General features: G+C 41.9%; 1 protein-coding gene across 1 annotated transcript in view; it reads left to right on the top strand.

Moving 5' to 3' along the window:
• The first annotated feature begins 371 nt into the window (after positions 1–371).
• The window catches only part of AMPD2 (adenosine monophosphate deaminase 2), a 62,636-nt gene continuing 37,132 nt past the window's right edge, over positions 372–25,875 (top strand). The window contains exons 1-5 of the mRNA XM_018566994.1: positions 372–649; positions 17,239–17,366; positions 19,790–19,920; positions 20,747–20,815; positions 21,614–21,719. Of these exons, the coding sequence (XP_018422496.1) occupies positions 589–649; positions 17,239–17,366; positions 19,790–19,920; positions 20,747–20,815; positions 21,614–21,719 (495 nt within the window). The 5' untranslated portion in view covers positions 372–588. The remainder of the gene's footprint in view (positions 650–17,238; positions 17,367–19,789; positions 19,921–20,746; positions 20,816–21,613; positions 21,720–25,875) is intronic.

The raw sequence follows: 25,875 nt of genomic DNA, 5'->3' as shown, positions 1-25,875 counted from the left end.
ATAGATATCACTGTGTGCTGTACTCCTCACTGTATATATAGAGATCAGTGTGTATATAGATTGGGGGGGGCGAGAAAAAATCTTGCACCAGGGCCCTTTGTTTCTCGGGTTCGCCACTGGCTATATGATCCCTTTGTAGTTGTAAAGTACAAGAGCTGCATATCTGTAATACTGCATTCAGTGTGATTATCAGTTTGTCTAAAGGCAGTGCAGTAATGAAGCAGAGCACTACTGAAAACTGACACATGGCGTTTATAGAATATGGGAATCATACACAGATAGGAGCCCCCTCACACTGTTGCATGCAGAAAAGGAGGAGCCTGCTCTAACACCGTACCAGTTTCCAAGCATACACACATTTATATGCACACACTGCTGCCAGCTCTCCCTGTCATTTCTGCTTTCATACTGCAAGCTTGCTGTGCAGTGCAAGGGCACAGATTTCCACATTGGCACTCTTGCTTCCATCTCTCACTGTCCCTGCAGCTGCTACACATAAATGCACAGAGGTCCACATAAGCAGCTAAATCCCGGAAAATCATCAGTACAATTGCCCCCCAGAAAACAGGTGACTGACATCCAAGCAACATGTCCGAAAGCAAATCTCCTTTCAAAAAGAGAGCCAGTCTACAAGCACCAAGCCCAGCAGGTGAGTGACAGGAGCCGGGTATTAGTGCTAAAGGAGGACAGCGATGGATAAGCAGATGGTAAAAGAAGGATAAGAAGGGGAGGAGGGGCAAGGAGAGAATTTAGAGAGGAGCTTTGCATGGTTACACATGTATTTACCAATGTCGTGTAGAATGTATGCTATTTGGAAACTGGGTACATTAAACCATTTGGGGAAAATGGTTGAATGTCAGGCATTATGTGCATATAGTCAGTATAACACGGCACTATTGCAATACAGCAAAAGTTGATCTTCAGAATTCTTTCATAGGAAACGGCTTGTGAAATGTATTGAAAAGAAAAACATGCTGTAATTAAAAGGGATGGCTGTTGCTAGCTTGTGTACTACAAGGTGATTGGATGTGGTGCACCTGGTACTTCTCACTCATTGGCACACCTAGGAAGAGTATGATGTGACAGGGCAATCACAGGTTATGTGGGCGTAAGAGATGATAAAGAGGAAGGCAGATAGATAAATAGGCATCAAAGGAGGGTGATGAAAAAATGGAGACATTTTTCAATCTGCTTAGGTGAGAAGGAAGAGATGGAAATGATGTGTGTTAAGCCCACCAGCACACCTTACAATCTGACTGTACAATCGCCTTTAGATCTATCAACAAGTGTGCAGTGCTGGAGGCTGCCTGATTGGATGGAAATTGATTGGCTAGATTAGCGAGGTCCCCATAATACATAGCTTTGGTAGATCTCAAATTGATTGTACAGAGATTGTACGGTCAGAGTGTAATGTGTATGATGATTCTACAGCTGGCCATGCACCTATTGATTTTCTTCAGATTTGTTATGATCAGATGGAAAAAGTAAAGTGATCTTTAGATGGAAAACCTGAACAATGCCTGCATTCAATCAGATTGTTCATGTATTTTGAGAGCCAGCGGGGCCGACTAGCAAGATACTGAAGTTCGGCCCAGTGGGAGATTCCTCCATCCACACAGTTTAGCGTAGATGGAGGAATCTGTTGCACTTTTTCCATCTGACCATAGAAAATCTGCAGATAATCTATAGGTGTATGGTCAGCTTAAGAGTTTCTTTAACAGTAAGAGTTTATTTAGAAAACAGAATATAGCACATAACAGGCATAGAAGGCACAACAGGGATGGCATTAAAACAACCACGAAAAAATGTACCTTTTTTAAAAGCCATTCCATTTTTTTAACATTTATATAAATAGAGAAACCATAATCCCTGGAATGTATATAGGATAGTGCAGACACTGTTTAGAAGAGTGTGTGCCAAAAAAATTTGATAAATGTGACAAATTCATGTACATGTGCATACATTTGTCACAAAGCCTGCCTTGTGCAAAGGTATCAAGGGCTCTGTGTTGCTGAGCTTTATTGGTTGCTAGGATGCTGGTGACTTTGAGGCTGCCGGTGTCCTAGCAACCAATGTCTTTGTTTGGCTAAGGCTGATTTGTTGCTAGGATGCTCGCTGCCTCTGGGCCGCCAGTGTCATAGCAACCAATGGCGTTGTGTGGTTCAGCCTGATTAGTTGCTCATGCTCCAGGTGTCTCTGGGCTGCCAGCATCCTAGCAACCAAAACATGGAGGGGACAAACTCCTAACTCTTAAAGCCACTGGGGTGTGGCTATCAGCATTATCACTGAGTCACAAGCCTGTAGCTTGTCACTCAGCACCTGGCCACACCTGGTCCTGCCCACTGCTTGTGGATTGACAGCACTGCCTCCTGTTCCTGAAACCCTCCCGCTATGAGCTGCAGTGTCTGGGAGGGGGAGAATGTGAGGCACAAATGAAGGAGATTTTGTCTCAGTCAGGGGAGGTAAGGGAGGTTTTTTGCTTACTTACTTGTGTATCATGCAGAAAGATTTAAAGGACTAGTGCAGACTTTTGAGGTATCCAAGAGATGCATCCATAACATTTCCATAAAATAATTACAAGCTGTCACGCAGGACAGACCGACAAGATACAGCACAATTTAGATCAGTTGGCACGACATTGTACATGAAGGCATAGTTATGCATACTTTTAAAAAGCATCCACTGGGAAAAAAGCATCTATCCATCTGGACCAGATGGATTCAACTTTACCAGTGGCATTACGCATAAGGTAAGTATGTTCTTCATAGGAGATCAATGTTAACATTTCAATAAACCACTCCTATACCATGGGAGGGTGTGGGGAGACCCACTTCACTGCTAACATCCTGTGAGCAAGGAAAAAGACTCTGGGTTAATAAATGGTTATCCATCTTAGAAGAGTCACCATATCTTAAAAAACAGGCTAAGGGCCCGTTTACACCAGACACCTGGCCCGGAACGCACTGGATCGCATTGCGGCCAGCTCACTTTGTTGTGAGGCTGCAGGGGGCGTCCATTGAAGTCAATGGCATCTTAGCTACGCCCTCCGGCCACAATGAGATCGCCCGCACGGGAACCCAAGGCACATCAATGCTTGCGGTCCGGTTAGAAAAAATGCTGTAAGCGCTATTTTTTCTGACCAGACAGGAACGCAGGAATTGATGTGCCATGCGTTCTCGTGCGGCCGATTGCATTGCAGCCAGAGGGCGTGGCTGCTGTGCCATTCACTTCAATGCACCGCCCCCCTCCCGCCCCACAACAAAGTGAGCCGGCTGCAATGCGATTTAGTGCGTTCCTTGCCACAATCGGGCTGGAACGCACTGTGTCTGGTGTGAACGTAGTATCACAGCAGGTGGATAACGGAGTCAGGTTCCCGTCCACATTTAGATCCAGAACGGACACTTTTTCTATACAAAAACTCAGTGGTTTGATCAACTCTGTGAATAATAAAGAGTTGCACCAGCCTCTGAGAGGGAGAGAGTGACACCCTCTGTACAGATTGCAAACTATGATCCCAAATATTCCTCTGGAATAGGGCCACGTCACCTTCCCATCTGTGATTGCACACCAAGGGGAATTTCAATATAAATTTGTCTAGCACCTGAAGATAGGCTTCGGAGAATAGACCTTCAGTGGAACAGGCTAGCATCACTACATCTAACAAAGGAGTAGTAGTGAAGGAGATGAGGGTAGAAACATTTTGCATCTGTGCTGCATGCCTGAGCTGGAAGTATTTGAAGAACCACTTATGGTCCAGAGCAAAATTATTTTGGAATTGTTCAAACGTTTTGAAGGACACATTATGGTAGACGTGAGCAAGTGTGGAGATCCCTGCTTTTCCCCACCTACCAAAGCCCTGCAATTGAGATATTTCAAACAGAGATTCATTCACCATAATGGTGTATATTTAGGGTACCCTTTCACTTCCATAATACTTTTGATAGTGTTCCACATTATCCATCTCTAACCAGTGTAGAAATACCCCAAAGCATTTAGTGACAGTTGCCAATTCAGCTGAATTGGGAGACAATGTAGTGTCTATGGGGCATCAGCTTTGGCTGAGGCTTGTCAGGGGAAGAACCGATCTGACATTTTGCTTTTAGGTTCATTCAGGTTGCATTTGAGATCAGTTTGAGGCACTTGTGAGATGATTCATTCACCTGGGTAAATTCATTGACAGGTGCTTTTCACTTCTTACTGGATTACATCAACCTGATTCAAGCTGTTTTTGCATTTCCATTGTAGAGTTCTAAAGCAAACAAAAACCTACATGCACAAGCTCTTATGGTGGCTTATAGGTTCTATTTGATTGAATATCATTTTCATGGACTGTTTAGGTATGTTCTCATGTTACATAGTTATTACGTTTTGCTGAACTCACAGATGAAAATCAAGGTCTGCAAAAAAGCCCCCCAAAAAGTTATCTATATACCATGGCTATAATTCCTACCCATAGGCTTCCTCTTTTCACACTCTCCTGTGATCCGGCACTGGGTTTTCCCTCTGTCAGGGGTGCTTAGTTACCAGCCTATCTGCTTCAGACCTCAGTATTAAAGGCTAGCGCACATGTTGCTCAGTGTTGAAACAACTTGTCAGCACACTAGCCGCCGGACCCCCTTATGTTTCTTACTGTATATTCTCATTCTGCTTCCTGGTATCCCTGTGCATCATTGTGTTACCTGTATCATGGATTCCAGTGTTCTTTTGTAATTCTCTGAGCTTCTAGAGTCACCCTGTGTATTCTACCTGCTGTCTGCTATCACGTTCATTTAGCAGAGCTGCTTGTGCCTCAGCACCTGTGCACTGCTAGTGTGCACCTACAATCCAGCTCCTGTGTATATCCATTTTGACTTTCTTCAGTGACTCAGTGAATTGCTACTTCAGTGCTACAGTTATTCGGTACCTCTGTGTGGTTATAGGCTTCTTCCCTGTCTGCCACTGAATCCAAAATCTCAGCACTGCAACTGTTTCACTTGGCTTCCTTCATATAATCTGTCAGCTATGCCTGTATGGGGGTGCTAGAAGGCCACAACCTGAGAGATGTCATGCAGCAAAGTTCATCTCCCTTTGCAGGAGGCTCTGGTGAATACCTGGCGTTCCGTAGACTCTGCGCCTCTTTCACACCCACGCCAAATGTGCAGTCTCCCGGTGTCACTCCATCTTCCGCCAGTGCCTGGCTGCCTTTAAAATCCAGGGCCTGTATTCCTAGTGAATTTGGTTCCCAGACCATGGCACCTCCCCTCCCACAGCTGCTCTATTTGGCAAAAATCAGAGACCCACTGTCCGTGTGCTATCCAGCACCCACTCTATGTCTCAGGAGCATTGAGTGTGGCTCTTGAATGAATAAAGCTTGTAAACATTATTTGCTTTCTTCAATCATAAATACAGTGGTACAATATTAATTTTACAATGTATTTTAAATATTTCACATGAAGATAGGAACATTGCCAGGAATGAGAAAGACCTGGGGTACCCTGAGGAGAGTAAAGATGTGAAGCACATAGCGCACTGCTGTGAACTGTTAGGTGGCAAAATCACAGTTAACAGTGGCCCACCCACTATGTTTTAATAACATCTTAGATTGCCCCCCAGTAAACCCTTATTCTGAGGCTGGCAGAAGCTGTAATCAATCAACTATGTGGCCCTTTAAGTCCTATGAAAAAATGCAGGCTCTTAGGCATGGGATTTTTTAACAGTAGAAAAAGCGGTTCAAAATGCCCAACACAAGAAATCCCATGATTTTCAAAGGCCCCCTGTTCATACCTGAGCAGCAAAATGCCAAACGCAGAAAACAGTACATGAGCTTTTTTTGGCAGTTTGCAGCTTGTTTTTCCCCGATAGACTTCAAAGAAAACTCCAGGAAACGCACAAAAGAAGCATGTTGCACATTTTCGTGCGTGTTTTTGCACATTTGTACGTGCGTTCGGCCATAGTCAAAAAGCTAGCTGTACCCATGTGTACAAACGCACAAAAACGATGACGCCTTTGTGTGAACGGGGCCTAAGGGAGTTGCAATCACTGTCATAAGCATATGCAATAGAGCTTGCTCGAAGTCTCATGGCTCCTCTGATTCACCGTTCTCCAAATGATTAGACAACTAAATCTGCCTGACAGGGTTGTGGCTGACAGAGGGAGCCTGTTGCCGACAGCTAACTGTTGTTGTACATTTGTTGTATGTGTGCAAGGAATATTTGTTTATAGATAGCAGGATCCAACACTCCTGGAAGTGTTGAATTTCTGTTAACCTTGCACCACTTATAACTGGAAGAACAAAAGAGCATGAGAAGAACAAATGGGGTAGAAAATACTGTATAAGCTATTTTTTCTGAGCTGAAAGAAGGCTTGAAATTGAAAAATAAGAAGTGGTAACAATGTCTATAAATATCAGAAAGTAGCAGTTCTGCAACTGCATTTGCCAGACCATCTGCTAATTCTTCTTTTGATTTGGATGGATTGAAAACCAGATAGTGTGGATAGGTCAGTTACCAGACATTTAAAATTTTTATGTTAGCAATGGCTAACAAAAATCAACGACCCAAACAGAATAGATAAAATAATTGAGGAAAAAAAATGTCCTGGACCAGATATCTTACACCCATGGGTACTTAGAGAGTTTATAGCATGAATACTGTTCCTAATTTTTAAGGACAGTTAGTGACTGGAAGGGTACCACCTGATTATACCAAGATTCAAAAAGGGTTGAAATGCCAACCAGGAAACTTCAGAACAGTTAGCCTAACATCAATAGTATGCAAGTATTTGAGGGAATAGTAAGAGATTATATTTAGGAATCAGCCAGCGAAAAAGCTATCATAGGCAACAACCAACATAGATTTTTATGAAAGACTGTTCTTGTCAGACCAATCTATAAAAATTATTTGAGGACGTGAGTAAGCAATCTAGATGGATAAATGCCAATGGACATAGTCTATCTGGATTTTGCTAAAGCTTTCAATACAGTACCACATAAACACTTAATTTATCAAATACAGTCTATGGGCATTCAGGAAATGGTGTGATCATGGATAGAAAATTGGTTACACGAACAGGTAAGGGAGTATCTATAAATGGCTAATTTTCTAAATGATCTAGGGCTGTGAGTGGTGAGCCCCAGGGCTCTGTCTTAGGGCCACTACTGTTTAACCTGCTTATTAACGATATTGAGGATGGTATAAATAGTTCAACTTCTGTGTTTGCTGATGATACCAAATTATGCAGAGTCATAAACTCAGATCACATCACATGATATAGCAACACTACAGGAAGACCTTGAGAGAGTACAGAGCAGAACAACAAAACTAATAAGGGGGCTGAAGGACCTGGTCTATGAAGAAAGAGGACAGAAATCGCACTGATTCACTCTTGATTAGAAGTGTTTAGGAGGGAATATGATCCCCATGTATAGATTGTTGAATGGTGACATTGGTAATTGGACAAAAAAAACTGTTTACTTGAAGGTCCCTTAGGAAGACAAGAGGCCTCGAACTGAGATGGGAAGAAAAGAGGTTTCATCTAAAACTGCGAAGGGGGTTCTTCTCTGTTAGAGCAGTAAATTGTGAAACTCCTTTCCCCAACTAGTGGTATCAGCTTGAGAGTATAGACACATTAAAAAAAACTTCTAGAGGTCTTCCTCAGGGAACAGAACATACAGAGGTATGTGAATTCTTAATGAGTCCTACACAGACAAACACATACACACACATATAGGTTAAACTAGATGGACTTGTGTCTTTATGCAACCTTAACAACTATGTAACTATGTAACACATAGCTATATCTCTTGGTATTTTCAGTGTGTTAAAGCGGACCAGATCTTTAGAATAACAACAAACACACCTTTAGAAACGTTTAGTAACAACAATCTACAAACACATACTTTTAGATAATTGATATAACAAGATAAGCAGAGCTAGGAGTTCAATTAGCTGTATATCATACAGGTGGCAGTGATTTAAACAAAAATACAAACAAAAATAATTGTGAATGACAATTAGTTGTGCTAACAAAAAATATATAAACAGATAAAGTCTCTGTAGTATACAGCTCCGCTTCAAAGCCAAATAGCAGAGCCTTCCAATGTTCGGTAGAGTAGTGCTTTCCTGGGGTTTGTATTAAGATCAATACATCCCCCTTATAGAGTGCGTTTAGATAATTGCAGGCTTTGTATTCTTTGTATACTTTATTTCTCTTTTCTTCCCCAGTCTTCTGACAGTGGCCATGTGTACTAAGGGCAGATTACTAGCTCTACTTTTACTTCCTGGATTTCTGGCACATGTGACTAGACATGTGACCATGCACATCATCTCAGGGGAGGAAAATGCCTTTCCCTGAGATGAGATTTCCCAGCAATGCTCTGCTGATGTTACCTTCCCAGTGTGCATTGCTTCGGCAAACTCAAGTCCTTTTTCCCCTTTCAAAGCAGGAAACGAATGCTCTGCAAGTATAAGTATTTCAGAATCAGAGCATTTTACACCTGACATTTCTATGTTATTATTAATCATCATACATAGAGGAATGCATTGGTGGAATTGGATTTTTGAGTCTAAAGGTCCACTTTAATCTAACGCTGAAAAACCTAACATGGGCTCTAACGTTTCACCGCTCTATCCTATAGGAAATAAAAAGTTTTGGCTGTAGCTGGGCTTTAAATGTTTATTTGTAAATAATTAAACTCTATACATATTACAGTCTGAAACTTTATAAATTAAAAAAAAAAAACCTAACCTAGAACCAATATCATTTCATTTTACTTTTCCGAACAATTTGTGGGGGGATAATTTCTGTTTATGGAAGTGGCGTTTGTTGGCATGGAGAGTGGGGACGGTAAGTATTTACTTTCTTCTTTGCAGGAACATCTTTGATCGGCCTTTCTTTTCAACAACAGAGTCACTTTAATGTAACAATCCCAAAGTAATTTAGTGGTTTTATTTTTACTTCGTTTTTATCCCCATTTTTCCCAGTTGATTATACTAAATGTTTTCTCCATTGTGCATTCATATCTTCCTTAACTAAAAATTCCAACGTTATTGCATCACACCCACATGCCATCTGCTAGAATTGTATGACTGGCAAGTACTGCCAAAGCTAGCCCTTCATGGAGTGATGCGCCAATCTCTTTATAGCTCAAAAGCCAAAATGTATGCTTACTCTTTGAGCGATAGCTTATGCATTGGATCAGTAGACACTAGACAGATCTTTGCAAAGCAAAAGGTAAATGATCATCCTGCACTATTCTGACAACAATTAAAGAGCATCTGCTGAAATCAAAAGAGAAGTACCAATGATAGCCAAGTCACTAAAATCCATTATATTTATATGAGAGACTGATCTCATCTGTAAGCATTTATTTCTTGGCTATATAAGTTTGGGACATTTTGACACAATCCAGTCCAAAAAAAATGATAACCAGTGCTATCCTAAAGTAGAACTAGAGCTTTATAAAAAGGAAACCTCTTTCTCTCACTCTCTGTATTAAATATCAGAATTAGTGGAAGGTTCTGCAGGTACTGTTAATCTAGCAAAGTAAACTACATAAAAAAACAAAACAAAACAAACAACATATTTAGATGCTGAGTTACAAGAAACCATCTGCAGGGAGTACAGCAGCAAAGGGGGAACAACATTAAAGTGACACGAAACTCAGGAGTTAAATTTAACAAATGTATTTAATAGGAATGCACCGATAATAGTATCAGTGCCGATAGAGTATTTGGGCGAGTACACGTACTTGCCCAAATGCTCCCGATACCAGAACTTACAGTATCAGGAAGCCAGGTGGCGAGTCATTACATGCCGCCTGACTTCCTGATTGGCCACCACTTCTTGCACCTTCCTAACCACCTAAGGTGCCCCACAAATGTATCCAGGGTCCACATATTTGAGTCTGACCCTGACAGGCTGTGACAAGGGAGCATGGAGCCGGCTTCCCGGCCAATAAGGAAGCCAGAGGGCGTGTAATGACTCGCCATCCGGCTTCCTGATTGTTTGGGAAGGTGGCCAATCAGGAACCTGGACGGTGAGTCATTACCTGTCACCCGGCTTCCTGTTTAGCCAGAAAACCGGCTTCATGCTTCCTTGTCACCTACTGTTAATAGTTAAGGTACTTGAATTCATTGTTAAGATATAACTCCTGAGCTTAGTGTCACTTTAACAAAAATGTAGCTTATTTGTGTATCACTGGGCTGCAGATTCTGCAGCCCAGTGATACATGGAGTCCAGGGAGCATGGAGCTGGCTTCCCAGCCAATCAGGAAGCTGGGGGGTGGGTATTGACTCGCCCCCCAGCTTCCTGATTGGCTGGGAAGCCGTCTTCATGCTCCCTTATCACTTAGTGACGAGGGAGCATGGAGACGGTATCCCGGCCAATCAGGAAGCCGGATGACGTGTAATGACTCGCCGCCCTTCTTCCTGATTGGCCAGAAAGGCGGCTCCATGCTTCCTCGTCACCTACTGTAAATACTGTACTGTAAGGTACTTGAATGCATATTTAAGATTTAACACCTGAGTTTAGTGTCACTTTAACAAAAATGTAGCTTATTTGTGTATCACTGGGCTGCAGATTCTGAAATCACTCTAAACTCGCTCCTGTGATGGATTACAATCTCACGTTTCTTCTCTGGTATTATTTATTTACTTTATAGATTATTGCTGCAAATTTGTTGGATAGCACATGAATTTGTAAACATCTGTGTCAAATATGCTAGGTATGCAATACTGTATTTATTCTTATATTTAAAATTATACAATTTAGCGATCATGCTAATGTGCTGCGTACGGTAGGTACATTTGTTTTTAGCAGGGGTTCTCTGAGACATGTACAATGTTTCAAGAGTTTCTCTGGGGTAAAAAGGTTGAGAAATGCTTCAATAGACGCACACTATTTGACAACACAGGCACTAATGAAGAGAGTGGAGATTTTAATTTGCCTGCCGGAGAAGTAAGTATTGTATCACAGGTAACATCTGACTGTATTGTCATTGAGAAGTGAAAGGGACACTAAACAGTATAAAAATAAGTATAATTATCCGCTCACTGAATATAAACTATTGTAGTTTTCCTTAAATTTTTGTGTGTGTCAGCATTAAAGGAGATCTATGAGGTGAGTGATTTCCACTCATCCTCATAGATAGAGTCGACCTGTGACACAGAACCTGTCACAGGTCGACTCTATAGATCAAGAAGTGAGCAGAAACATGCAGCCAATCCGCTCACTTCCCGATCATCTCCCTGCAGAGAGCGGTGACTGTCAGTCACCACTCCCCACAGGGATTCCCCCCCTCCCCTCTCTGATCCTCCAGTGCTGAGTGGAGGAACGAACAGGGAAGGGGGCGGGCACAGCTGGCTCTGCCTCTAGATAGGCAGAGCCAGCTGTCACTCACGCAGCTGGGCGGATCTCGACAGTAATGTCGCAGGCAATAGCTCGCTATATACTGAACTTTGGGTCACGGGAGGAGGCTAGTATATGTCCTCCCTGTGAACCTAAAGAGAACTGTGGGGAAAAACACACACCCCATAGTTCCCTTTTAAATTCTATTCATTTGAGATCATAACTGCATTGTGTTTCTTAAGCTGTCTTATACACCAATCTAACAGATACCTCTATACCAATAAACAGCTTGATTAGATGAATCTAATCAGTCGGTTTAGACTGTATTCTGACAGTCGGTGCCCATCGCGGTCAGAATACATAAACAGTGACTGCAGCTGATTGAGAAAAATATTTGCCCTGGCTCCTATGACAAAAGTCAGTTGGCTGATCGACTTTTGTTAAGGAGGCAGGGCCACCCACTGTATATATTCCAGACAATTCCTGTAAATCGGCTGAAATTCTAACAGTGTATAGCCAGCCTTATGGGACATGTTTATTATCAGGCCAGGATCAAACCAGGCGCTATACAGAGAACAATAAACACATTCTGACTCAGCCTGTATTACAAAGCTCCCTAAAATAAAGCTAGCAGCTGCTGTCTTCATTTAGTGTATTTATCGTTCCTGCCATGCCTTGCTCACACTATCTTCTGCAGCCCTATTATACTTTGTGACTGTTCTGCAATCAGAGCAGCATCCCTTCTTATCTGTATCTCCTGCCTGGCCTCCTCCTCATGACGTTTATCTCATCCACTGACCTTGTAGCTCCTCTTATATAACATTTCTCTGCTTCTCCATAAGCTAGCCCTTCACCAGTAGAATTTTCACTGGAAAATGTTTGTTTTCAGGAAGTTTGTTCTATTTTCTAATGGTTAGTGGGGGGTCTACTCAACGGTCATATTTTTCTTACATTTCTTACATTCTAACCATAAATGTGGTTTCTGTTCAGGGAAAATCATACATATTGTAATGCGCGTGTGCTAGGCACAAAAGGAACCTGTCAATGTGCTTGGGATTCCATGTAAGTCACAGGTCCGGATTACATTTTTCAGAGCTTTCAAACTAAACTGGTTGACTAAGTGATGGCAAAGGTGAATGATCAATTTTGAACAAATACTCAAAGTTGTACCAGTATACAGTCAGCTTTAAGCTCTATTCACATCTCTGAGATGCAACATCGCGGGTGTGCTACAGTAGAGCAGCCCATTACCGCATCAAAAGAAGTGCAAGACCCTTTTTTTTTTTTATTGCATCACAACGCATGATGCAACACACATTCGAAAAGCTAGGTGCCATTAAGGTGGCACTATACTCAGGAGTTAAACCTTAAAAATGCATTCAACTACTTTAACTATCAACAAAAATGTATTTGATTTGTGTATCACTCAGTTGCCGAACCTCAAATCATCTCTGAATTGGTGGTGACACTGTCCTTCCTTCTGGAGGGTGGCTACTTTTGTTCCCCATGGTGTGTTATAAAGTAGCTACTGCTCCAAAGTAGTGTTCACTTGTATTATAAAGTAGCCACTGCTCCAAGGTCACTCCTGTGATGGAATACAATCTCAATACAAATGAGTAAACTTAATGTGAGATTGTATTCCATCAGCTTGGATTGGTGGCTACTTTACAACACACACATGGACCATGGGAAACAAAAGTAGCCACCCTCCAGAAGGAAGGACAGTGTCAGCACCAATTCAGAGATGATTTGAGGATCTACAGCCGAGTGATAGACAAGATACATTTTTGTTACTAGTTAACTACTTGAATGCCTTTTTAAGATTAACTCCTGGAGTTTAGCATCACTTTAACAATGATTATCTGCGTTTTGGGACAGATGATTGTCCCTGGACACAATCTATCTGCATCCATGGACAGTTTGAACTCGATGGACATGTGTCTTTTTTCAACCTATGTAATTATGACAATCTATCCTGGTAATCGTTCCATATCCAGGTAATCGTTCCAGCTAAGATTACATGCGGATAGCCACAGCGGGTACGGCTGCTGTCAGCCTGTCATTCACTAGAACAGGCACAGCGGCCGCATCTGTACGGACCCCCCTGGGATTCCTGCAAGAATGTGTGTGAATTTTCACACAAGCATTCAGGTTGCAAGTTTGCAGATGAAAAACGGACAACAATGCATCTCTATGGCAGTGTGGATGAAAACTGATGACCATCACTTTACATCAAGAAACATCAGTGTCAGTTGAGATCCGCAATTTGAAACGGATTAGCTCTCCGTTTTAACTGATGTAAACTGACGATTAGTTTACATCAGTTCAGGTTACGTCTGTTTTTTGGGACGGATGTCATAATACAGCATGGCAAGCTCAATGCATGCTGGGGGAAAGCAAAGAATCATGGGCATTTACCATGATAACAAAAAGTCCAAAACTGATGTAAACTGAACTGACAACGAATGTGCAAACTGATGTAAAGTGATTCAGTTTTGATCAGTTATTTTTGTATCCGTGGACTGAAGTGATGGCGCTGGTGTGAAAGGGGCCTTATGTATTTATCATTCCTGCCATGCCTTGCTCACTCTATCTTTTGCAGTCCCATCATACTTGGCTTAGTGACTATTCTGCATTCTGAGCAGCATCCCTTCTTATCTGTATCTCCTGCCTGGCCTCCTCCTCATGACGTTTATCTCATCCACTGACCTTGAAGCTCCTCTTATATAACATTTCTCTGCTTCTCCTCAGACTCTCTTTCATGCAGCTGTGTTTCTTCCCTCATAAATTATAAGGCTGTGTACCCTGGCTCTTAGACAGTGCCAGCGTTGTGTCTATGCTATCCTCTCACATTCCTGCTCTTCGTATGTATGTCACAAACTGAGAGCTTTTTCCCCTTTCCCTACACTTCCTCGTTCTAGTCTTCCTTGTTCATCCCCCCATCTTGCACTATGTCCCTGTTTCCCTAACGTTTGCACCCTTTCCTCCCTGTGACAACCCCCCCTCCCTCTCGCTGATCTTTGCTATTCAGATGTCCTCCCCTTTTCTGACGAAAAAATTGGTATAGTCGTCACAGGTTATTTAGCACGCTCATCGAGTCTGCGGCTTGGACTGTTCCATATACTAAAGACGCGGAGGGGGAGGCAGCCGGGTCTATGCATCAATTCAGGAACAGCTGTACGGTCAGTTCCAACTGCTGGGGAAAGATGGGGCTTTCCTAAATGTAAAAGAATATAACGGTACGGGGGTGAGGAGCACTTCAAAGAGGACGGGAGACGAGAAATTAAGAGTGGCAGGTAGAAGGAGAGAATGCTGCAGGAAGGGGGCATCGGTGAAAGTGTAGATGGGAAGCAGTTGTTTAGGAGTACAGCATAGGGTTCAAGAGGGGGGCTGTCAGTGCAGAGGTTCCAGACATGATAGGAAGCTCCAGGACAGGTACTAGAAGTGTTGGAGAAGACGACTTCAGCATGTTATTTATATTTTCAGCAGTTGTGTGCAACACAGGCACAGAGGGTTTATTAGATGAAAGCAAAGGCAAATCATAAGGGGAAACATAGTTTCTATAGATGACTTGTGTTAGGATTGGGGGCAGATTTGTCACATAATGCAGGAGTAGGAAGAAAGCCATGGTGATGACAGGAAACAGTTGTCCAGCATTAGAATAATAAAAGTGATGATCATTCTCATAACCAGGTTTATGTAGAACGCTAGGCTTTCTCCAGAGGTTGCTAGGGGTTCATTGAGCTGTGGCCGATTGACCTCCCATGTGAGGGTGACTGTTAGTACCTGGTCAAAAACCACTTAGCAGTGCCAGTGCCGGCCAATAATGTAAGAGGCATTTTCTCCACCAATTTTAACCAGGGTTCCGTGGAACCCTAGGCTTCCTCCAAATGTTGCTAGAGATTCCTTAAGGGATAATTAAATCCTCACGTTTTTTTTTTTGCATATATCCAATGCTAGCTAACAGTACATTTATGCAAAAACGTTTTTAAAAAGTCAACGGGAGCCGCGCGCTCCCGTCCGAAGATCTGAAGATTCTCGGGCAGCCGCAAAGGATCAAGGGGCGGGAGCATGCGCAGTAGAGATCTTCGGCCGGGAGAAGGAGAGAGACACAGGGCAAGTCAATGCAAACAGCCCAGCAGCATGCACCCGCACAGACTCCGTGGGACAGAAAGGGGCAGGAAGAGACAGGAGTCAGCACTGGATCAGAGACCGGCACCAGCGCTGGAGGGACTCCTGAAAATTGGAGAGAAGATGATGATCGGATCAAGAGCCACCATTTAGGTAAGTCCTTACACTAGCATTGGGGGGGTTTGTCACGGAGTCGCCCACTACAGGCGATCGCGCTGGCGGTGCTATTATTTTCTAATGGCACCCAGGGCCTAATTTACTCTCCCTGCTGCCCCAAGGCCAGGTTCCTCAATGCGCCCCCCACGTATGCAAGTGGCCTGCAAGTGATCTCTGCGACATTGCCGAGATCACTTGTAGAAAACAAGCCGTGGCTTCCCCGCTCTACATTTAGCCCTCCTGCTGGGCCTTGGTTGGCCTTGTGGGAAATCCAGCCCTGATGGCACCCCAGTAGCGCTGGGTGGACTGCGCAGTTTCACACCGCGATTCCGCCTGTGCAATTGAACAAGGAAAAAAGCTGTGCATCGTGAGTTTCAAAGAAGGTACCTGTACCTTTTTTTTTGTTATTGATCCGCGGATGTAACCCCATTGAAATCAACACTACAGCATTATCAGCACTAGCACACAATCGCACGGTCATGGAACGCGCATCTCGGGAATCGTTCAGGTCTACATCTAGCCTTACATGTCTGTAAAGGTGGCATTCTGACTACCACTCTAAGGGGGCAATCTTCCCACTGGCCACCAACGTAAGGGGCATTTTTCCCACTCACACTCAATCAATTGGTGTTAGCAGGGGTCCCTGATACCTGAAAATGTATTGAGAAAGGCTGTTCTGATATTTAGAGATCTAGATTTAGTGCATAGCGTTTATGAAATTCTGATACAGAGCTGGCTACACAAAATTACATTTTGTTTTATTTGATCTCTTAGATCAATAAAATCGACCAACAAATACATTGTGTGAGGGCCTAAGTAAATAAACAATTCTTCAGGGGATAGTAGGTCTCAATTACACATTCATTTAAATATATATCAGTCCTCCTCTTTTATTAATAGAACAACCCTTCTAGTAAAGAGGAACTTCACCCATATCTTTAAATTGACAACAAATAGACCTTTAGAAATGTTTAGTAATGGCAATCCACAAACAGATACTTCTAGATAATTGCCATATTTTTATTCTTTACATACCTTATTTTTCTTTTCCTCCCCATTCTTCTCACAGTGGCCATTTTTACTAAGGGCAGATGAATCGATCTCCCTTTACTTCCTGGAACTCTGGCACATGTGACTAGGACATGTGACCATGCACATCATCTCAGGGGAGGAAATGTTAGTTGTTGTTTTTTTTAAATTGAGAATTTTAGTATACCTGACAAATCAAATATTAAAGCTAAACTGGGGTTAGAACCGCTATCAGGTTTTTATTGCTGTCTGTGGCTGCGTTTTTCTTGCTTCCTCTCGGTTTGCCAGCAGAGAGAGCAGGAAGTACGGGATATTCAACAATTACCCAAACCAATTGCAGTTCGCCAGATTTACCAATCAGCATATCAATGTATATGGGTAGCTTTAGAAATGGATCCTGTATAAAGCTATTTGGTGTCATTCTTAGAATAGAAGAGCTTTGTTTACGCTGAAATGTATTTCTGGTTCTTGGGCCATTGATTCGGAGATTTGTTTTATTAATCATTTAGAAATGTCCCCAAAGCATTTGAAATTGCATTTTGAATTCAAGAATGTTTGGTTTTGTTTTTTAACATTAACAAAATTTGTCCCTTTCAGATTTCCGAGGCTCTCCGTTTCATCCCCTGCAATCAGCCAAATCTTTCTCTGGTACCCCTCATAGTCTGAAGCAACTTAGCCGAGAACTAAGAACATCAATGGAGGGCAAATACAAGGAAATAGCAGAGGTATTGTACAACTGGCATTACTATGCTTCAAAATATTATTTCACATTTTATGTTTTAATGTTTTTTTTTACCTTTGGAATAAAATTATTTAAACCTATCTATTTTTGTACATCCTTTGACATTGAGTATTCTAGTGTACGTTTTCAGCTGTGTTTAATAAGCTTTCCTTTCTTTCTAAATGTTCAGATGCTGAAATTTAGAGAACACTGGAGGGAACTACCAAATAAATGTAACTATTGATACTATAGGGATCCCCATAGTAGCAAGTGCTTACATATATTTTCTAATTCCCTCCAGCATTTTCTAGAATTGTTACATTGCATTTCTTGTTACTAAGATGTATATATTTCCTATGATCCTTAGCTCCATCTAGTAGCCATAATACAGTATTTTCCCAATTCACTCTATATTCTTAAAAGTGCAACTAAAGCCTTTTAGTAGAGATGTCCTGATACAACTTTTTTCAAGACCAAGTAAAAGTACTTTCCCTCAGGTACTTGCCCATACCAATTACTGATACTTTTTTTAAAGGGACATGTGACATTTTTTCCAAAACAACACAGACTGATGATTTTAGGGCAGTTTTTCAACAGAGCTAAATATAAATGTCACCAGAGCCAAATACAGATGTCACCAGAGCGGAATACATCTCCCCAGAGCAGAATACATGTCCCTAGAGCAGAATACATGTCCCAAGAGGAGAATACATGTCACTAGAGCAGAATACATCTCACCAGAGCAGAATACATGTCCCCAGAGCAGAATACATGTCCCTAGAGCAGAATACATCTCACCAGAGCAGAATGCATCTCACTATAGCAGAATGCATCTCCTCAGAGCTAAATACATGTCCCCAGAGCAGAATACATGTCCCTAGAGCAGAATACATATTACCAGAGCAGAATACATGTACCCAGAGCAGAATACATGTCCGCAGAATACATCTTACCAGGCTGCGTGCCGATCTCTCCTGGCGGCAAGTGGATCTCTGCAGGGCTCAGCGGCCAGTGGCTAGGCTGTGGAGCGTTGATTGGGCGGGTGCCGCCCCCAGGGCTGTACTGTGCAGTGTGGGGCTGTCCATGGCTGTGTCTGCGCCGGGAAGGAGGAGTAGGAGATATAGAACCGGACATGCAGTGCCATGGACATCTACTGCCAGGTCCCCAGCAGGCTGCCTGAAGTTCCCACAAGCACGGGAACTCAGACAGCTGCTGCGATTTAAAATGTAAAGGGCTGGTATCGGCCTTAGGCATCAGGGCATTTCCATGAGTACAAATACTCGTGAAAATGCCCGATATCTGCCCCGATATCGATGCTTGTATCGGGACATCCCTACATTTTAGTTTTGTTAGATTTTTTTCTGTTTGTGTTCACGTTAAGGAGCCTCAACCTCCTAATTTGTCCTGATGACTGTTATCACTGAAAGTAAATCCAAAATTTTTGGCTGTCATCAGAAGAGGAATAGATGGGAAATCTTCTCAATGGGACACAAATGGGCAAAAAAGCTGACAGGTTAAAAACCCGCCTTAATATATCCAGAACTTAAAAACAATTGTGACCTCAGTTTTACTTTAAGAATGAACCTATTTTACGACTGCCTGGTCTGGTCAAAGAACATTTGACCAGAAGAGAAAATAGCCAGGGAACATTCAATTCAATCCTTCTTCCCATGTATCTGACATCATTAAGCACAGTATAACCTTTAAAAACAGAAGGTATAAGACTGTCTCACTTCCATCACAAATGATTTTCTACATTGCAATGGTTTCCAAACACTGCTCTGACGATGGCCAACTAGTCAGAAACAGGTGTATGTGTAAGCAGTTTACAATTAATGGCTCTATAATAATAAGTTATATATCTTTCTCCTCAGTACAGTGTATGGTTTCTATACACTGCACTGATGATGTCCAACTAGCCCGAAAAAGCTGTATGCCGTTTGGAATAAATGGCTCTATAATATTAGGCTGCTGTGCTATAAACTAACAGTTCTAAATATACAGTTGGCCCAGGTACAAATCATAAATTCTTTGCATGCGTTTGACGACTATGAGATATAAACCCCCCATTTCAGGATTTGTGATGGAAGTGAAACATTTGGGTCTGAGACAAACTTTGTGCCACCTTTTTCTTAACTGAAGTGCTGCCAATTAGCTTTTACATGTTTATTTTCTAAGCTGTGTAAGAAAAAAATGAAAGATAGAAGCTGATTGATTGCTATAGCCAACCACATCAGTTGAGATATAACTTGTCCCAGACACTGTTTATTAATCCCCCCTCCCTTCTGTTTTTTGAAAAATCTACTGTGCTTTGCAACTACTTAGAGATAGCAGGCATCTCATACTTCTCCCTTACAGCACTGCATTTGATTTTAGTTGAAGTAAAAATAGCTTGAATAATTCTAAAATTATTTTCCTCTCTTTAAGGAACTTTTCAGCCGTTCACTCGCTGACAGTGAAATGCGTTCGGCTCCATATGAATTTCCAGAGGAGAGCCCTATTGAGAAACTTGAGGAAAGAAGGCAGCGACTAGAACGTCAAATAAGCCAGGATATCAAGTAAGGACACAACATATACTGTAATGCAGGGCTGTAGCTACCATGGGGCGAGTGAGGCACTTGCCTCAGGCGCAGCTGAGAGGGGGTGCCGCCAGGGCCGGTCTGGCTGCACCCCCTTGTCACTGTTGCCATTGCGAGCACAGGGTGCCATTGGCAACTGGGGCGCCAAGCGGCCAACACAGCCGCGGCTTGGCGGGGAGAACAGGAGCAGCATCCAAAAAAACACCCCCCACACACACATTATTAGACACGTGCAAAGAAATTTGTTTTGGATGAAATGAACGGAAACTACTGTAAAAATGTTTTCATTAGTTTCGTCAAAGAAACACATTTTTATGCTATTTTGGATATGGCCAGCAGTGCATTCTGCTCATGCGCGCCGCCATCCTGGAGGCGGGGCTCATGACGTCCATACTGCACACGTCTGTTGGGGGGCACAATTTTCTATTCTTTCCTCGGGCGCAAAAGGAGCGAGCTACGGCTCTGCTGTAATGAATAGCTATTAACAAGTTAAAAGAAACAGCTGAAACAAGGGAGAATGTAATAGCTGATCATAGAAAAAGAGCCATTTTAAAGTACAGATATAACCTATAAAGTAGTAGAAAAATAAGTGCAAGTGTATCTGTAACATAGATTAAAGCATTGAGCAAGAAGTAAATGTAATGTGAGTAGTGATAAGTTGCAAGACATGTGGAAAGTGACATAGAAAGCACATGGTTAATGGTGATGAAAAACAGCACAAATAAATGTTTTAACTGTTAATAACTGTTTTATGTGTTCTTTGTGTCCTGTTATGTTCTTTTATTTCAACCTGCTTTCTCCATAGACTTGAGCCTGATATTTTACTTAGAGCAAAACAGGACTTTCTGAAAATTGACAGCAGCTCAGACTTACAGTGAGTGACTCATGTCATTTCTGACTGAACCTTAACCTATTTAACCTACAACTTGGTCTATCTCTAAGTTTGGGCCTATTCACATCTATGCCTTCTATTGCTCATTTAATTCAGGTACAGATGTTTATCAATATTTTAATGGTGCTAGTTCACATATAAACCGAGGGTGCAGGTACCTTCAGGGCCTGTTCCTGAAGTTGGGGAGGAGATTCTGGGACCCTTATGAGGCCCCCTGTCTCCTCCCACTCGGGGGTCTTCCTTCGGAGGAGCCCCCAATCTAGTACTCGGTGGACCTGTTTCGGCAGGTCCTAGAGGATCGGGGTCCGCTTGCCTACGGTAGGTGGACCTAAGTCGTTTTGTCCCTGTCAGGAGCCTTGCACCCCAGGGATTCAGGAAATTGTGGCCCTTCTCATCAGAGAGGACCAAAGCACCCTCGTGCACGTTTTTGTGTGTAGTGATTTCACTATTCACTTTTTTTTTGTTCACAGGGGTATTGTTTTTGTTTGCAAGCTTCCACGGGTTAAAAATAAAAGAAAAAATAAGCAGCCACTTGACATGCACTGGCCAAAAATAAATAAATCTATGTCTGGTTTTTCATCTGTCGATACGCATTATAAGTAATTTGGAAATGTATTGCAACGTATGTCAATGCATCATGAAGTGTATCAAAAACGCCTTATTCTTTATCTTTGTCCATCATACCCATTTTGTTTTGATCACTTTTTCATTCAACGTGTTCCACTTTTTTCTTGTATTCGTCTTTTACTCTTCTTTCCTTTTGCTGGTTTACTTTTTCAGGTTATATAAAGAGGAACATGAAGATTTGGTTGATCATTTCTCAAAGGAGGTTCTTTTTGAACGGGAATATCAGAGAGTGTCCATTTCAGGTGACGAGAAATGTGGAGTAAGTACATTTGTATTGTGAGATTTAGAATTTGAATATTCTTGCTTTTCTTAGATACTTACATATTAGTATAATAGGTCTATATAATTTGAATATATTCCTGGGATTAATGTAATGTAATGACTAGGTTTGCAGTAGAACCAGTGGCATAACTAGCAATTTTGTTACCTAGGGTGGAATATTTTTCAACATCCCCCTTCTCCCCCCATATGCAGCAAAATTATTTTCAGTAATAATCATACAATTAAAAAAGTCCTCATAGCTGAAAAAGAAATGGAAACAGTGGATATTTTGTTTATCTAAAGGGCATATTGATAAGCATTGCAACAAAAAAATAGGTATTATTAATATTATACAGGATTTATATAGTGCCAACAGTTTGCGCAGCGCTTTAGGTATTAATAGCGGCGCACATAGTGTGCCATGGCAAAATGTGGGAATTAAAGTAGTTTGATAGTGACAAGCAAGTAAAATGGTCCTCTAAACAGTGTAGACTTCACAATACATAGGCAAAAAATGGCAATCCTGCACATGGGCAATCATAAACCATATGCAGGCAACAAACTTTGTTACAATAGAGGAGTAACAAATAGGAGATATTTATAATATGCAGGTAGCAGACAGGCAGTTGTCACTATACGTGGGCAGCCATGACAATATGTGGCCAACAAACAGGGAATTGTTATAATAAGAGGGTAACAAATGGGAGATCATTACAATATGCAGGTTGCAGACAGGCAATTGTGACATTATGGGAGCAATAACTGGGCAGTCATGACATTATGTGAGCAACAAACAGGAAGTGCAATGTGTAGGCCCTGTGTAGGCACCATTGCATAGTATATCAACCTGCATGACTGTGCCTGCAGTCACATGGCACCCTGCAGCTACATCATAGAACATGACTTGTCTTTTTAGGGTTAAAGCTTATAATACACCATTAAAGTGTCTGAGAGACACTTTTATTTAGCGGTTTGTCTGCCAATAGTTATGATATAAACTAGTTGCTGCTTTGTAATTGCTTGCTGTTTCGAGTAGAGCCTCTGAGTCTCATAAGCGAGATGTTGAGATCCTTAGCAGAATGACTAGACTAGGCTGCATGTTGTACTAAAATGTTAGGGCTTAGTTCGTTATAGCTTTCACTTCAAATCAATTATATTTTGATGTCTTACTCACTGTTTTACACTAGTGAAGAATGTTTATTTACTATTCAACAGCTGCTGTTGGAAATATTTGTTCCAGGAGAAACGGCACCTCCTTAGAATTTTGCAGTTTGACTGCAGTCAATTGGGATAGTCTTTCAGTCCATCTCTGCTTCCCTGTGGAGCTCTCTTGGACCCTAGGCTATACACGGGTCTTTGACTTCTCCCCAATCGAGATTAAAGTAATAATTATAGTCAGAACATTTTTAAGCTATTTCAAATGTTGATTAAATTACTTAGAATAGATGCAGCTCCTTGATATTTAAAAGTTTTAGCTTCCCGCAGACACAGCTGGTCCCCTGAGCACTGGCACTGATATCTTATTTTAGGGTGGCTCCCTTCCCTTGCAAGATCCTATTGAGGCACCCTTGTGTATGCTAGTAAGCTTTGTGTGTCTCCACAAACACACAGGCACAACAGCGTAAACCACTCCCCTGCAACCCACTCCTCTCTCCTAGCTCCACTCCAAGCTAGTAGATGGACAACTGCTGGAGACTGTGGTCACCCTTGTGATTTTGTCCTAAACAGGAAGTTCAGGGAAGCCGAGCTGAGAGAGTTGGAGCCAGCTGTCTGGAAACATGTTGACTGGGGGTGTTTCGGCAAAAATGGAAATAAATACTATGCTGGGCAATGTATATTTGTTTGATCTGGATTCATTATTGAAAAAAGTTTGAGAGTTTAACCCCTTCGTGACGGGAGACGTACACTGTATGTCCCGTCACAAAGTGCCTATATGACTGGCCACGTACACTGTACGTGACGAGTTATTTAAGGCTCTGTAATGCCGGTAACCGCTGAGTCTCATTAATGAAATAGTTAAGCTTTTTGTAAAAGCTTCTTTCTTTCATTAATGAAAGAATGAAGCCGTTACATGCAAATACGGGAGCGCTAAATAGCAATCCCGTATTTGACAGCTGAAAATAGCAGAGTGACTCACCTCTCTGCTATTCGTTTTGACAGCTGGATAGCCCGATGTTTATGATACATTTCAGGCACAGAGATACAAGAGATACAATGTATCACTGTGCCTGAAATGTATCACTTCTGATCATCTGAGCAGGATCAAAGACCTTCAGTGAGATCTGAATCCAACATGCTGTCAGGATCAGTCTCTAAGGTTATTATTAGCTGTTCCTAAGTTTGGAGCAGCCTAATAATAGCCAAAAATGTAAAAAAAATAATAATTTATCAAGCAGTCGTAGTGATTGCTTGATATAAACTGACAAAAAAAAAAAAAGATTTTTTTAAAACTTTTTTTTAGGACAATAAAAATGATATATATGTAATAAAATACAATATGTAAGAAAATAAAATGATATATATGTCAGTCATTTATGGACAGAAACTGAAAACTAGCTCATTCATGAAGGGGTTAAACACCTCCCGTCCAGCGGCTGTACATAGACGGCCACACAAGAGCCTTGTAGATGGAGGTGTGCGTTTTAAAATGTCCTTTCCCGCCCCAACTCGTGCGCGCCGACCACGAGTGGGAACACTACCGAAAATGTAAACAGGCAGCGATGGCTGTTTAAATACAAGCGTTCCAGTGGCTTTAGATCCGCTGGGTCACTTGTATTTTGTGCCGGTGTACGCTCCCTCCCCTGTCGCCAGTCCTGAGATCCGCTGTGCCTGGTGCGGGCCGGGACCAGCACGGGGGCTCTGTCACTGGAGATCAGAGGGAGTTCAGCACACAATGATCTCCTCCCCGTTCTCTGAATGCGGGAAGTGATGTGTAGTTGGGGAGAAGCTGGTGATGCAGATCTCTGCTTCATCAACTTCTCGGGGGGTCCCTAGGTGACATTAGGGGTCTTAGAGACCCCTGATGTCTCCATAAAGAGGGCCTGTCACGTAAATTGGCTATCACATTGTTAGCCCCCTATGTAATAGCAAAAAGTGTAAAAAAAAACAAACAAAAAGTTAAAAAAAAAATGAAAGTAGCATAAAAAATAAAATCACATATAAAAATAAATTTAAAAAACACAAAAAAAATACGTAAAATCCCCTACCCCCACATACACACGCAAAAATGCATTGGGTGGGCCTACGTACGAAAACGATTGCGCTGCACGTGTTACATATCACCGCAAATGTCAGATCCTGATCAATGATTTTAGGGCCATTAATCACTGATAACACTAAATGATAAAAGCTTTTAAAGCCTCACCTATGGCCAATTTTTGGTATGGTAGTTTTTTGTGTGCAATTTTAAGGGTTGACATGTGTGGTGTCTATTTACCTGACGTGACTCCATCTTTTATATTTTGCCAAAAAACTGGGGTGATAATAAATGTTTCATAACATAACACAGGGAAATAGGTTTTTTTCAACATTTTCGGTACTTTTTTTTGTTATATAGTAAAAAATAAAAACCCCAGTGGTGATTCAATACCACCAAAAGAAAGCTCTATCTGTCCCCAAAAAATAGTATAAAACTAATTTCAATAAAGTGTTGTATGACGGAATAAATGTCAGTCAAAGTACCGCAGCGCTGAATACTGAAAAATGGCCTGGACAGGAAGGGGATTTAACACCCCCGTCTTCAAGTGGTTAATAGAACTTTAGGCCTTACTGTCTTTTGGTGCTAAGAATTTAACTGGTAACATTCAGCTGTCAAATGTCAGCATTTTAGTGGGCAGTAAAACCTCTGGCATTTGAAAGCTAAATGACAGTTAGTTTCCTATTCATACAGAGAGTGGACCACTGTCTACTGGACAATCGTTTAGACAAGTAAGAATCACTGGCAAGCATCATCGACATACAGAAACAGTAGGTGAGGAGGACCCTGCCCAAAGAAGATTATAGTCTAAGAGGAAGGGGGACCAAAGACACAGAGGTGGGGAAGGGAAGACTACAGATGTATACCAAATAAAATGGGAGGGGATTTGGGAGTACTGTGAAACGGGAGCCGAAGGGGGAAGAAGGTTGTAGTAGTGAAGACAGGAAATGATTAGTGC

The sequence above is a fragment of the Nanorana parkeri genome, unplaced genomic scaffold (genome assembly GCF_000935625.1).
Source record: "Nanorana parkeri isolate BGI_ZX_2015 unplaced genomic scaffold, ASM93562v1 scaffold995, whole genome shotgun sequence".
NCBI classification, from domain to species: Eukaryota; Metazoa; Chordata; class Amphibia; order Anura; family Dicroglossidae; genus Nanorana; species Nanorana parkeri.
The sequence above is the reverse complement of the archived record's forward strand: the minus strand, read 5'-3'. Positions and strand labels throughout refer to the sequence as shown.